This window comes from Haemorhous mexicanus, chromosome 5 (genome assembly GCF_027477595.1).
Source record: "Haemorhous mexicanus isolate bHaeMex1 chromosome 5, bHaeMex1.pri, whole genome shotgun sequence".
NCBI classification, from domain to species: Eukaryota; Metazoa; Chordata; class Aves; order Passeriformes; family Fringillidae; genus Haemorhous; species Haemorhous mexicanus.
Window position 1 is genome coordinate 74,797,840 of NC_082345.1, and position 12,580 is coordinate 74,810,419.

Sequence of the window (12,580 nt, forward strand, 5' to 3'; positions counted from 1 at the left end):
GGGATGAACTCCAGGGATGAACTCTAGGAATGAATTTAGGGATGAATTCTCAGGGATGAACTCCAGGGATAAATTTTAGGGATGGATTTCAGGGATGAATTCCCAGAGATGAATTTCAGGGATGAACTCCAGGGATGATCTCTAGGAATGAATTTAGGGATGAATTCTCAGGGATGAACTCCAGGGATGGATTTCAGGGATGAATTCCCAGAGATGAATTTTAGGGATGAACTTCAGGGATAAATTCCCTGGAGCTGAACAGGGGAGGATGAGGATGGTTCAGGCTCTCTTTGCTTCCCTTCCCAGGCCCTGGGATCCCGACCTTCCCGACGATGTGGAAGGGATGAAGCTGATCCTGCACATGTGGGTGGCCCTGTTCTACAGGAAGCCCAGCAAGCTCCTGAGCAGCTCCAGGAAGGTGGTGGAGCACAGCAATCCCAGGAAATTCGTCTCCATCAACAGCTCCGGTGGCTTCCTGGAGCTCAGCGACGACAGCCAGGACTGCTTTGGCTTCGAGACGTGTCCTGCAGACTCGGGCTCGGATCCTGACCAGACTCCCAGCAGCTCCCTGGATCCCAGCACCCCTTCCCAGGGCAGCTCCCAGCCCCAGAGGAGCCCCGCGGACTCGCAGACGGACGCGGACGGAGCTGCCGCAGCCGTGGACAGCACGGTGTCCTCCTCCTCGGGGGAGCTGCCCTGCAGGGAGGAGGAGGAGGAGCCTTCCTCCACCAGCTGTCCCGAGAGCCTTTCCCTGCAGGAGCATTCCAGGGAAAAGCTGGATGGGGCAGGCGGGGAGCCCGAGGGCGTTCCCGAGGAGAGCGCGCCCGACGTCTCCAGCGGCACCGCGGTGAGTGCGGCCTGGGCGGGCTCCAGGGAAGGTTTTCCTCTTAAAAGAGCAGGATTTTCCTCCTAAAGGAGCAGGATGTTCCTTTTAGAGGAGCAGGATTTTCCTCCTAAAGGAGCAGGATGTTCCTTTTAGAGGAGCAGGATTTTCCTCTTAAAAGAGCAGAATTTTCCTCCTAAAGGAGCAGGATGTTCCTTTTAGAAGAGCAAGATTTTCCTCTTAAAGGAGCAGGATTTCCTCCTTAAAAGAACCGGATTTTCCTCCTAAAGGAGCAGGATTTTCCTCTTAGGAGAACAGGATTTTCCTCTTAGAAGAACAGGATTTTCCTCTTAAAGGAGTAAGATTTTCTTCCTAAAAGAGCAGGATGTTCCTTTTAGAGGAGCAGGATTTTCCTCTTAGAAGAGCAAGATTTTCCTCCTAAAAGAACAGGATGTTCCTCTTAGAAGAGCAGAATTTTCCTCTTAAAGGAGCAGGATTTTCCTCTTAAAGGAGCAGGATTTCCTCTTAAAGGAGCAGAATTTCCTCTTAAAGGAGCAGAATTTCCTCTTTAAAAGAGCAGGATTTTCCTCTTAAAAGTACAGGATGTTCCTCCTAAAAGAACAGGATTTTCCTTTTAGAGGAGCAGGATTATTCCTCCTAAAAGGACAGGATGTTCCTTTTAGAAGAGCAAGATTTTCCTCTTAAAGGAGCAGGATTTCCTCTTTAAAAGAGCAGGATTTTCTCCTTAAAAGAACCGGATTTTCCTCTTAAAGGAGCAGGATTTTCCTCCTAAAGGAGTAGGATTTTCCTCTTAGGAGAACAGGATTTTCCTCTTAAAGGAGTTAGATTTTCTTCCTAAAAGAGCAGGATGTTCCTTTTAGAGGAGCAGGATTTTCCTCTTAGAAGAGCAGGATTTTCCTCCTAAAAGAACAGGGTATTCCTCTTAGAAGAGCAAGTTTTTCCTCTTAAAGGAGCAGGATTTTCCTCTTAGAAGAGCAGGATTTTCCTCCTAAAAGAACAGGATTTTCCTTTTAGAGGAGCAGGATTATTCCTCGTAAAAGGACAGGATGTTCCTTTTAGAAGAGCAAGATTTTCCTCTTAGAAAAGCAGGATTTTCCTCTTAAAGGAGCAGGATTTCCTCTTTAAAAGAGCAGGATTTTCCCCTTAAAAGAACCGGATTTTTCTCTTAAAGGAGGAGGATTTTCCTCTTAAAACAGCAGGAATTTCCTCTTAGGGAAGCAGAATCTTCCTCTTAGGGAAGAAGGATTTTCCTCTTAGAGGAGCAGAATTTTCCTCCTATAAGAGCAGGAGTTTCAACTTAGAAGAGCAGGATTTTCCTTTCAGAGGAGCAGGATTATTCCTCCTAAAAGAACAGGATGTTCCTTTTGGAAGAGCAAGATTTTCCTCTTAGAAGAGCAGGATTTTCCTCTTAAAAGAGCAGGATTTTTCTCCTAAAAGAATAGGATGTTCCTCTTAGAGGAGCAGGATTTTCCTCTTAAAGGAGCAGGAGTTTCCTCCTAGAGGAGCTGGAGTTTCCTCTTAGAAGAGCAGAAGTTTCCTCTAGAGGAGCAGAATTTTCCACCTATAAGAGCAGGAGTTTCCTCTTAGAGGAGCAGGAATTTCCTCTTAAAAGAGCAGGAGTTTCCTCTTTGGGGAGCAGGAGTTTCCTCTTTGGGGAGCAGGATTTTCCTCTTTGGGGAGCAGGATTTTCCTCCTTTAAGAGCTGGATTTTCCTCCTTTAAGAGCAGGATTTTCTTCTTAGGGAAGGAGGATTTTCATCTCTTAAAAGAGCAGGAATTTCCTTCTAGAGGAGCAGCATTTTCCTTTTAAAAGAGCAGGAGTTTCCTCTCAGAGGAGCAGCATTTTCCAGAGGAGTGGAGATGTGCTTGTGGGGTATCCAGGGAAGCAGGGATGCTCTCCAAGGGGGAGGAATCCCAAATTAAAATAATTAAAGGGTCGAGCTCAGCGCCTGTTCCTGATTGAAATTCCGAGTTTGGGTGTCCTCAGCTGAGGGATCAGGGGAGCCCCCAGCATTCCAGAGCAGAATTCCAAATCCAGCACAGCCATTCATTCCCACGTGGATTTGAAAGCTGGGATTTGTTGGCTCAGGGGTTTTTCCCCACACAGGTGCCAGTGCAGTGCTTTGCATTATTTCCTTCATCCTTCTGGTGAAATCCGTGAAAATTCCATTCTGGATAAAAATTGAAATTAATTTTTACACTTTCTCCAGTCTGCACACGGTCAGGAGTGGAGGTTCTTGGGGTAAACATAAAATGTGGGGATCTGCTGAGTTATTTCCCAGCCTGAATCCTTGAATTTAAATAATTCCTTTAAAACTTGAACAGAGGAGCAGCTTCCATAGGGCTGGAATTGTTTTGCACGACGGAAAAAAATATCCCAGTGGGTTTTTTCCTGCATTTTCCTATGAGGAATGTTTTTTTCTTGTTAACCAGGAGGAGCCAGCCAAGGAGGACCTGCTGGATGCCAGGATCACCCCCAGCCCTCCCGAGGAGCTCGGCTGTCCCAGCAAATCCCCGGATGCGCCGGGCACGGAAATCCCGGGGAGCCAAACCCCAAACTCCAGCACAGCTCCGTGGACAGAGCCCCCCAGTGCACCTCAGGAAAACGGGGAGCAGCAGCAGGAGAAGCAGCAGGAGGCCGGCTTGGGGAGTGGCCCCGGCCCTCCCGAGGATGAGGAGGGAGTGGGAGGCTCTGGGCAGTCCCTGGAAGTTGAGGATGGCGCCGATCCGCAGCCTGCCTGTGATTCCGTGCCCTTGGAGGCAACTCCTGGAAGGGCAGAGCCTGGGGGAGCTACTGAGGAAGGGGAGGAATGCCAGGAGCCCTCGGAGCACTCGGAAAAGGAGGAGAGGGAGGTGGAGGAGGAGGAGAAGGAGAACGAGGAGCTGGAGGATGAAGGCTCCTTCCTGGGCCCTGTGGATTTGGTGCTGTCCGAGAGCAGCGATGCCGAGATGGAATGCGAGCACAGCGAGCAGAATCCAGGGAATTCGGCGTCTCCAGAGGAGTTTGGTGCTCCTGAAGAGGACCCCGTGCCCAGCCCCACCTCCCTGGCACCGCCCTGCCCCGACAGATCCTCCCCAGCGCCCTCAGATGGGGCCGGGAGTGACCCTGGAGGCTTTCCCGAGGAGATGTCACCAAACCAGGAGGAGCTCCCGGATCCCTGGGACGCTCCGGGCACGCCGGAGTCAGAGACAGATGGGGCTGGAGTGGCTGGTCTGGCCGAGCTGGGGTCACCCCACGGGGACAGCGGGGAGCTGCCAGTCCCCCCTGAGCCCAGCCTTGTCCGTGGGACACAGCCCGACAGCGTCACAGACAGCCCGGATCCTGCCGGAGCCTCGCTGGGGAACGGCTCCGAGCACAAAAACCGGGATCAGGCGCCCTCTGGAGAGCGGTGGGAGCCTGCTGGGAGCGCGGGGTCCTCCTGCAGACTGGGAATGAGCCTGGCCCTGTCCCCCGACACCAGCTCCGTCTGCCTGACCTCTCCCACCGGGTCCGTGGATCCATGGGCTGCTCCAGAGGATCAGCCCATGGAGAGCGTCCAGTCCCCGTCCCAGAGCGACCTGGGACAGAGCAGCTGCTTCTCCCAGTGGGGCGGGGATGACGCCGATCCCGACCCCAATTCCCTGGATGCTGAGGAGTCACACCAAGGTGGGAACGGGCTGTTGGTGGAGGAACAGCTGGGGAGCCCCTCTGCCAACGGCACGGAGGAGCTGGATGATCCCATGGGAGCAGGAGATGGCCGGGACTCCCCCTTTGAGTACACAGACACAGGAGATGACTGCAGAGCTGAGGAGAGCGAGGATGTGTTCCCTGGGACAGAGAATTCCCCTGGGAATGACACCACGAACACGGAGATGGCGGAGATCCCTCTCCACCATCACCTTCTGGAATCAGAGCCCTCCTCCTCCATCAGGGAGGGCATCTCAGCCATACAGGAGCTCCCCAGGCAGCAGCAGAGCTTCCCAAACATCCACGGGGACTCAGCTCCTGCTTCTCCTGCCCCCAGAGACTCCAATCCCAGCATTCCCGTGCCGGGCCGGCGGGAGTCGGTGCTGTGCCGCCTCTGGAAGCCGTGCCGGGATGGAGGAGCCGCCCAGGTGAGCATGGCTGCCTGGAGCCTGGATGGCTCCTTCCATCCCAGCTGTTCCCAAGAGCTGGTGGAATCCCCAGCTCCCTGCTCCCCCCTGGAGGCATCAGCGGGGCTGGGATCTGCTCCTCCTTCTCCGTGTGACCCATGGGACGATCCGGAGCCTGCGGAACCGGGCTCGCCACTCCCTGAGGCGCTCCCCGGGATGCTCCCTCCCACTCCAGACAGTGCCCGCTGGGCCGGGAGCCATGGCAGCCCCGGGAGCAGCCCCAGGAGCCATGGCAGCCCCAGGAGCAGCCCCAGGAGCCATGGCAGCCCCAGGAGCCATGGCAGCCCCAGGAGCAGCCCCAGGAGCCATGGCAGCCCCGGGAGTTGTGCCAGCCCTGGAATCCATGGCAGCCCTGGGAGCCCCAGGAACCATGGCAGCCCCAGGAGCTGTGGTAGCCCCAGGAACTATGGCAGCCCCGGGAGCAGCCCCAGGATCCATGGCAGCCCCAGGAGCTGTGGCAGCCCTGGGAGCAGCCCCAAGAGCAGTCCCAGGAGCCATGGCAGCCCTGGGAGGTGTGGTAGCCCCAGGAGCTGTGGTAGCCCCAGAAGTCCCAGGAGCTTTGGCAGCCCCAGGAGCTTTGGCACCCCCAGGAGCAGCCCCAGGAGCCATGGTAGCCATGGCAGCCCCAGGAGCCATGGTAGCCATGGTAGCCCCCGGAGCCAGGCAGGGGATGCCAGAGGGAGCCCCGGGGAGGAGCCCTTCCTGCCGGAGGACCTGGAAGAAGGAGGCAGCATTCCCAGCCCTGCACCTTTCCCAGCCCGGGAGTGTCCCCTGTGCCAGCCCTGGGAAGTGTGTGAGCACAACCCCCAGGGATCCCAGGTGTTCCCTGATCCCGACTGTGCCGGCACTGAGGTGGGACAGGGAGAAATTCCCGCTTCTCCCACGCCATGGGACGAGCCCCGGGATCTCTCTGGAGAACACCTGGAGTTCAGTGATGCTGAGGATATTTCGGATCTGCTCCCAAGGGAAGAGCAGCTCCCGAGCCAAGACACACACGAGGGCTTGGCCTTTGAAGATCCATTGGAGAATTCCTTTGGTGACTCAGACCAGGAATGTTTGGAGGGGAATTCTCGCTCCCCTCTTCCAAGCAGGAGTTCCTGCATCATGAGATCCACGGGTGCTGCCGGAACAAGGACTACCTGGGACAGCTCCTCCAGGAGCTCCGTGCACACGGAGGAGCGCGGGGAGGCCTGGGACTGGGATGACCCCAGGGATTACGGGAGCCTCGTGGTCACCAGGCAGTGCCAGGAGAGGATGGAACATTTCCAGCTTCCCCGGAGGCGCCGCCGCCGTGCCCGGGAGTCTCACCTGGCCCGCTCCCTGCTGGGGACCTGGAGGGGCTTGGAGGAGATCACCCAGAACACTTTGGACATGGAGTGTCTCCGCTTCCATTATAAGCTAAAAGAAATCCTAAGGAATGGCAGACCCCCCTTTTCTACCTCCAAAAGCATCTTCCCCACGGACTTTCCTCCCCGCCGCGCCCCCGTCCCGCTGTCCCCACGCAGCCGGAGCCCCCTGCAGGTGACAATTCCCCCCTCGGACGCGTGGCCGGGCGGGCTCCGCTCCCGCGGGGACCCTGGGGCCGCCAGGAGGAGCCGCTCCCGGGCCAGGAGCCGGGACCGCGGGGCCGCCCTGCGCCTGAGCCGGCTGCGGCACCCGCGCACCCCGCCCGAGCCGGAGCCGGAGCCGCGCGGGGACGTGGCCGGCATCCTGCAGGAGTTCTCCGAGTTCCAGAGGGTGCTGCTGGCCGGGGCCGGGACCGGGAGCGCCGCCCCGGTGCAGGGCGAGGCCGGGGGCGGCCGGCCGGGGCTGGCCCGGCCCCGCGGGACGGCGGCGTTCCGGGGAATGGTGGCCGAGCTGTGCGGGGCCCTGCGCTGCCACCTGCGCCGCGTGGCCGCCCGCGGGCAGCCCGGAATGTTCTACCTGCTGGAGACGGGCACGGAGCCCTTCTTCGACAGGGTGAAGGTGGGAGCTGCTCCTGGATGGGGGTGGAGGGAATGGGTGAGGGTTGGGGTGGATTAGGGTGGGTTGGGATGGATGGGGAGGGATTGGGGTGGATCAGGATGGATTGATATGGATTGGGATGGATGGAATGGATCGGGATGGGCAGCTCCATGGGAGAGCTGAGGGTGGCAGGAGCAGGGAAGCTTGGGCAACCTGACAGGGGTGGTTTGGGAGCCAGGAGCCACCTTGGCTGCCAATGCCAGGAGTTGGAGTAGCAGTCACAGGAACCTTGGGATCGAGTCATCAGAGAATCATGGAATGGTTTGGGTGGGAAGGACCTTAAGGATCTTCCAATTCCAACCCCTCGGCAGGGACACCTCCCGCTATCCCAGGGTGCTCTGCCTGGCCTTGGACACTCCAGGGATCCAGGGGCAGCCACAGCTGCTCTGGCAATTCCAGCCCAGCCAGGAATTCCTTCCCAATATCCCACCTAAAACTACTCTGGTTTAGTCTGAAGTCTGGCCATCCCCCAGCACTGCCAAGGCCACCACTGCCCATGTCCCCAGGTGCCACATCCGTGTGCCTTTTACATCCCTGCAGGGCTGGGGACTCCCATTCCCCTTCCTCTCCCCTTGTTCCCAGGGAACCATTCCCCATCCAGGCCTCCCCTGTTTGTGTTCCAGGCCCTGCTGAAGGCCGAGGGCTTTGTGAGGATGGAGCCCCTGAACTTCTGCAGAGCGCAGCACCAGGACAGCGAGCGGCTGCTGGTCATCGTCAGGAACGAGGACATCGCCTCCCACATCCACACTGTGAGCCTGAACCCCTCTTTTCCTTCTCTCAGCACTGGGCTTTAACCCCAGGATCCATTAAACCAGTTGGAGCAGCCCAGCTCAGAGCAGTGAGGTTGGAATTCCCTGGTCCGGCCTCTCCTGGCTCACTGGCTCCAGGGGATGGGAGCATGCAGCGCTGGGCTGGGACGTGGGGCCAGCAATGCTGGGATGCTGCAGGGCTGGGCAGGGCAGGGCTGGGCTGGGGCCGTTCCCAGAGCCGTGTTCCTGGAGCAGGTGCCCTCCCTGCTGGAGCTGAAGCGCTGCCCCAGCGTGGTGTTCGCCGGCGTGGACGATCCCCAGGAGGTGACAGGTGACACATTCCAGGAGCTCTTCCAGGCCGGAGGGTTCGTGGTGTCTGACGAGGAGCTGCTGGAAAAGGTGACCCTGGGTGAGTCTCACTGGCACATTCCCAAACATTCCCCTTGTTTCCAGGGGGGAGTTGTGGCCTCTCTGACTTTTGGGTCCCATCGGGATGGAGTGCCCGGCTCAGGGGTCCCCAGGACAGGGCAGGGCTGTCCCAGGAGGTTTGTTTGGCCTGGAAACTCATGGAATGCTTTAGGTTGGAAGAGACCTTAAGGATTATCCAATTCCATGGCAGGGACACCTCCCAGTGTCCCAGGCTGCTCCAGCCCCAGTGTCCAGCCTGGCCTTGGACACTCCAGGGATGCAGGGGCAGCCCCAGCTGCTCTGGCAGTTCCAGCCCAGGCAGGAATTCCTTCCCAGTATCCAGTGGAAAAAGGAGGAGAACTTGCTGCTGCCTCCAGCTCCTTAGTGGGAAGTGGCAGAGAAAAGAGAGCCACCTCTTCTGGGAGGTGCTCAGTGAGGTGACAGGGAAGGCTGCACGTGTCCTTTTGGATATCAGGGAAAAACCACGCCAGGACGGGATCCCAGTTCCCCATCCTGTGCAGTTGGAGTCTCCATCCTTGCAGAGACTCAGAGCTCCCCTGGACAGAGCCCTGAGCACCCCCAGCTGGCCCCACTTGGAGCAGGGCTGGGCCCAGAGAGCCCCAGGTCCCCTGCCCGGCCACCCTGAGCTCTGGTGTCCCCTCAGGCCAACTGAAGGAGGTGGTGAAGGTGCTGGAGAGGCTGAACAGGAGAGGGAGGTGGAAGTGGCTCCTGCACCACAGGGAGAGCAAGAAGCTCAGAGGAGACCTCAGGTAAGGGCTCTGCCTGGCAAATGGGGGATTTTGGGATGGAGCAGCAGGGCTTGGGACCTGGAGAGCATCAGATGGCCTGGAACGTTGTCCTGGATGTGATCCTGGATGAGGCAGAGCTCTGGCAGCTCTCCTTGCTCCCTGCTGGGCTTCCATAAGGCTCCTCCCTGGCTCCTTGGCAGAGATGCCCTCAGGGAGTGGTGCAGGCTCCTGGAGAGGCACAGATTTCCCTTGAGGAGCTGCACATTCCCAGAACTCCCACAGCAAACTTCCCTCCCTCCCCACCAGCTCATCCCAGCTCCTGACACACCCCTGGAGCTCAGGGCACCTTCCTGGGGCTCTGCCCCCTCTGGTCCCTTTCCTGCCCCGTCACATCTGGGATTTGGGCAGGGATGGGGGCCCTGAGCTGGGGGGGCAGAGAAGGAATTGCCACTCCAGTTCCCACCAGGAATGGTTGAAGATGGAGCTGCTCTGGCCTGGGTTCATCCATGGATGGGTGAAGTGAGAAAACTCCTGGGCTGGGATAAAGCCAGTTTAGCAGGGAAAGGGAAAGCTGGGAAAGCCAAGGAATTCATCCCCATTTCCCATCACAGGCCATCCCCGGGAAAGCCAGGCTCCATCATCACCACCTCTCCCAACATCCCCTCTTCCTTCTCCTCCTCCCAGCTTTATATCCTGAGCCTGATTCCAGGCTCTGGGAGACCCCTTGGGACAGTGGCACTCACCTGGCCTGGCCTTGTGCCCCCAGGCCTGTGGGGTGAGTCAGGAGCAGCCTTGGCTTCCCAAACCCTCCCTGACCCACCCACAGCTCCCAGCACAAACCCCAAAAGCAGCCCTTGAGATGAAAATGAACCAACCCCAGACAAAACCAGCACAGGCAGCTCTGGAGCAGGGGGGAATTTGCCACTTTGGGTCCAAAAATCACCCGTGGGGCTGGAAAATGCACCTGGGAAGGCAAATCCCACCTTCCCTGGGGAGGGAGGGATGGAGAGGGACGGAGCCCCTGAGCCCTGCCCGTGCCCCTCTCAGCAGGGAGGATGGCAGTGCCCAGAGGAAGCAGCTGCTGCTGAGGTGGTGCCAGGGGGCAGAGCTGCTGGAGCTGCTGCCCTTCCACGGCTGCGACTCCGCGCCCGAGCCCCGGCGCGCCCAGTGCCTGCTGGAGCTGCAGGTGCAGCACGTCCGCGCCAGGTTCGCCGTGTACCTCACAGGTGAGGGGACCCCAAACCCACCCTGCGGGTCTGGAAGTGCCCTGGAAAGGGATGGGGGAGGGATAAAAAATCCCCGCGCTCCCGCGGGAATCGCTTCTTCCAGGTGCGGGTCAGGTGGGAGTGGTGAAAGGGAATTCTGGATTTTTGGAGGATGATGAATTCCAGCGGTTTTTGGAGCCTGTGGGTGGCTGAGGCTGTTGGCAAAGCAGCAGAGCAGCCACGGTGGGGTTTAGGGATATTTCCCACAGGTTTAGGAACAACCTCCTTGGCTGGAATTAACGGAGCTGCTGCTCCTCCCCTTGCAGAAAATGCCAGCAGCAGCTGCAGGGAGGTCCTGGAGAGCCAAGGAATTCTGGTGGCTGACATCACCACCTTCCTGGGGACGGTGCAGAAAGTGGCTGCTCCCTTTAGAAGAAGCTACTGGTAAGTGGGGAAAGCTTGGGATTGATCCCAAAAAGCTGGGAACGGCTCAGGGCTGTCTGTGGGGTGGCCAGCAGGGAGCTGGGATCCTACAGCGGGGCAGGGACCATCCCGAAGTGCTGGATGTGGGATCTGCCAGTCAGCGCTCTGATCCCTGCAGCCTGGCACTGCTGGAACACGGGAAAAACTCCAGGCCTGGCCCTGGGGAGGCTCTGCAGGAGGCTGGCACTGCCCAGAGGGTGCCAGGCTCTGACCTGGGCCACGTCTCTGTGTTGCAGGTGACAAAGTGAAGCCACCAGGACACGGCTCCTCCCCGGGCCCTGTGACACCAGTTTGGGCATCCCGGTCCTGTGGGGGACATCCCCACCATCCCAGTGGATCCCCGCCAACCATCCCAGTCAATCCCAGTGCATCCCAGTGATTTCACTGGATCCCCGCCAACCATCCCAATCAATCCCAGTGCATCCCAGTGGATCACCACCATCCAATCCACTGGATCCCAATGATCCCAGTGGATCCCCACCATCCATCCCAGTCAATCCCATCAATCCCACTGGATCCCAATGATCCCAGTGGATCCCCACCATCCCTCCCAGTGGATCCCAGCAGCTGCTGGAGGTGGGGGAAAGTCGGGTTTAGCTCTGTACATAAATCTTATTTAAAGGTGGGAAATGCAAATCCTCAGGGATTCATTCCTGCCATCCAGTCTCCCATAGGAAAGGTTCTTTTAACGGTACAGCCAAATTATTGGGGTGGTTTCGAGTCTTTTCGTGCAGCTGCCATTGGAGCAGGGAAATGAATTTCCCAAAGTCTACTTGAAGATGAGGAATGAGAACAAATCCCTTTCCCACGTGGTCGTTGCTGTTCAGGCCCACACTACATTTCAGCTCACCCCCAATGCCTCCTGGTACCGGTTCCCTGCTGGGACTCGTGGAATCCCAGCACTGGAATCCTTGTAAATAGCGGGAAGCCGGGCTGCAGGGACACAATAAGCTGTTATTTATGGGGGCAGCAGCACGGCCCAGCCCCGTTCCTGACCCGGCTCCGCGGGGCAGGGGCGTCCTTCAGCTCGTTTTTAAATCCAGGACTGCCAGGCCGCTCTGTACAGGATGACTTTGTAAAGAGTTTGATTAATAAAACCTCCAAAACCATGGGTGTCACACAGCTCTGCTCTCTGGAGAGGGGATCCCGCTCAGCATCCGGCCTTTTCCAGCAGGGGAAGGGAGGGCGGGGGATTTCCCAGCTGGGACAGAGGCTGGGAAGCAGCAAGGAGTGAGCAAGACCGTGGTGGGCTCCTGGATGATGGATCCCATCGTGCTTCCCTGCAGGAAGGATGGAATAACCAGAGGAATGCCCAGGTTACAGCAGGTAGGGATAATGGGATCACCTAAGGATTTATTTTCCACCTGGCTTGTGGGCATGGCAGAGGGAGCTTCCCCACGCCGCTCCCAGCAGCTGAGGGTGGGAAGGGTTCCTGCAAGGGGCACCTCAGGGGGTGCTGCTGGAAGGGGCACCTCGGGAATTGCTCCTGCCAGTGGCACCTCAGGAATTGCTCCTGCCAGTGGCACCTCAGGAATTGCTCCTGCCAGTGGCACGTCGGGATTGTTCCTTCAAGGGGCACCTTGGGATTGCTCCTGCCAGTGACACCTCAGGAATTGCTCCTGCCAGTGGCACCTCGAGATTGTTCCTTCAAGGGGCACCTCAGGAATTGCTCCTGCCAGTGGCACCTCAGGAATTGCTCCTGCCAGTGGCACCTCAGGAATTGCTCCTGCCAGTGGCACCTCGGGAATTGCTCCTGCCAGTGGCACCTGGGGAGGAGGAAGTGCCAGAAGCCCGGCTGGGAGGAGGGAGAGGGGGAGGCCCAGGCGGGCTCAGCTCAGCTTTGGGACCAGGACAGGATCAAAGCCCAGTTCCTGTGTGGGAACGGTGCCAGGGGAAGCCCGTGCCACTGGGACACCCTGGAGAGCTGCTCCAAGGCTTTCCCTCGGTTCTCCTGGCGCTTGGCACAGCTGTGCCAGCCAGGGAACGGGGAAGAAGGATCGCTCGG

The 12,580-nt window shown here is 58.4% G+C and overlaps 1 protein-coding gene across 2 annotated transcripts in view; it reads left to right on the forward strand.

Moving 5' to 3' along the window:
- The window catches only part of TASOR2 (transcription activation suppressor family member 2), a 45,716-nt gene extending 34,032 nt beyond the window's left edge, over positions 1 to 11,684 (forward strand). The window contains exons 17-24 of one of the 2 annotated variants that reach the window (XM_059847596.1): positions 307 to 847; positions 3,277 to 6,942; positions 7,605 to 7,730; positions 7,986 to 8,139; positions 8,803 to 8,908; positions 9,938 to 10,113; positions 10,419 to 10,536; positions 10,812 to 11,684. In XM_059847596.1, the coding sequence (XP_059703579.1) occupies positions 307 to 847; positions 3,277 to 6,942; positions 7,605 to 7,730; positions 7,986 to 8,139; positions 8,803 to 8,908; positions 9,938 to 10,113; positions 10,419 to 10,536; positions 10,812 to 10,815 (4,891 nt within the window). In that variant the 3' untranslated portion in view covers positions 10,816 to 11,684. Of the gene's footprint in view, positions 1 to 306; positions 848 to 3,276; positions 6,943 to 7,604; positions 7,731 to 7,985; positions 8,140 to 8,802; positions 8,909 to 9,934; positions 10,114 to 10,418; positions 10,537 to 10,811 lie in introns of both variants that reach the window. The other variant, XM_059847595.1, reaches the window with a different exon arrangement.
- The last annotated feature ends 896 nt before the right edge of the window (positions 11,685 to 12,580 follow it).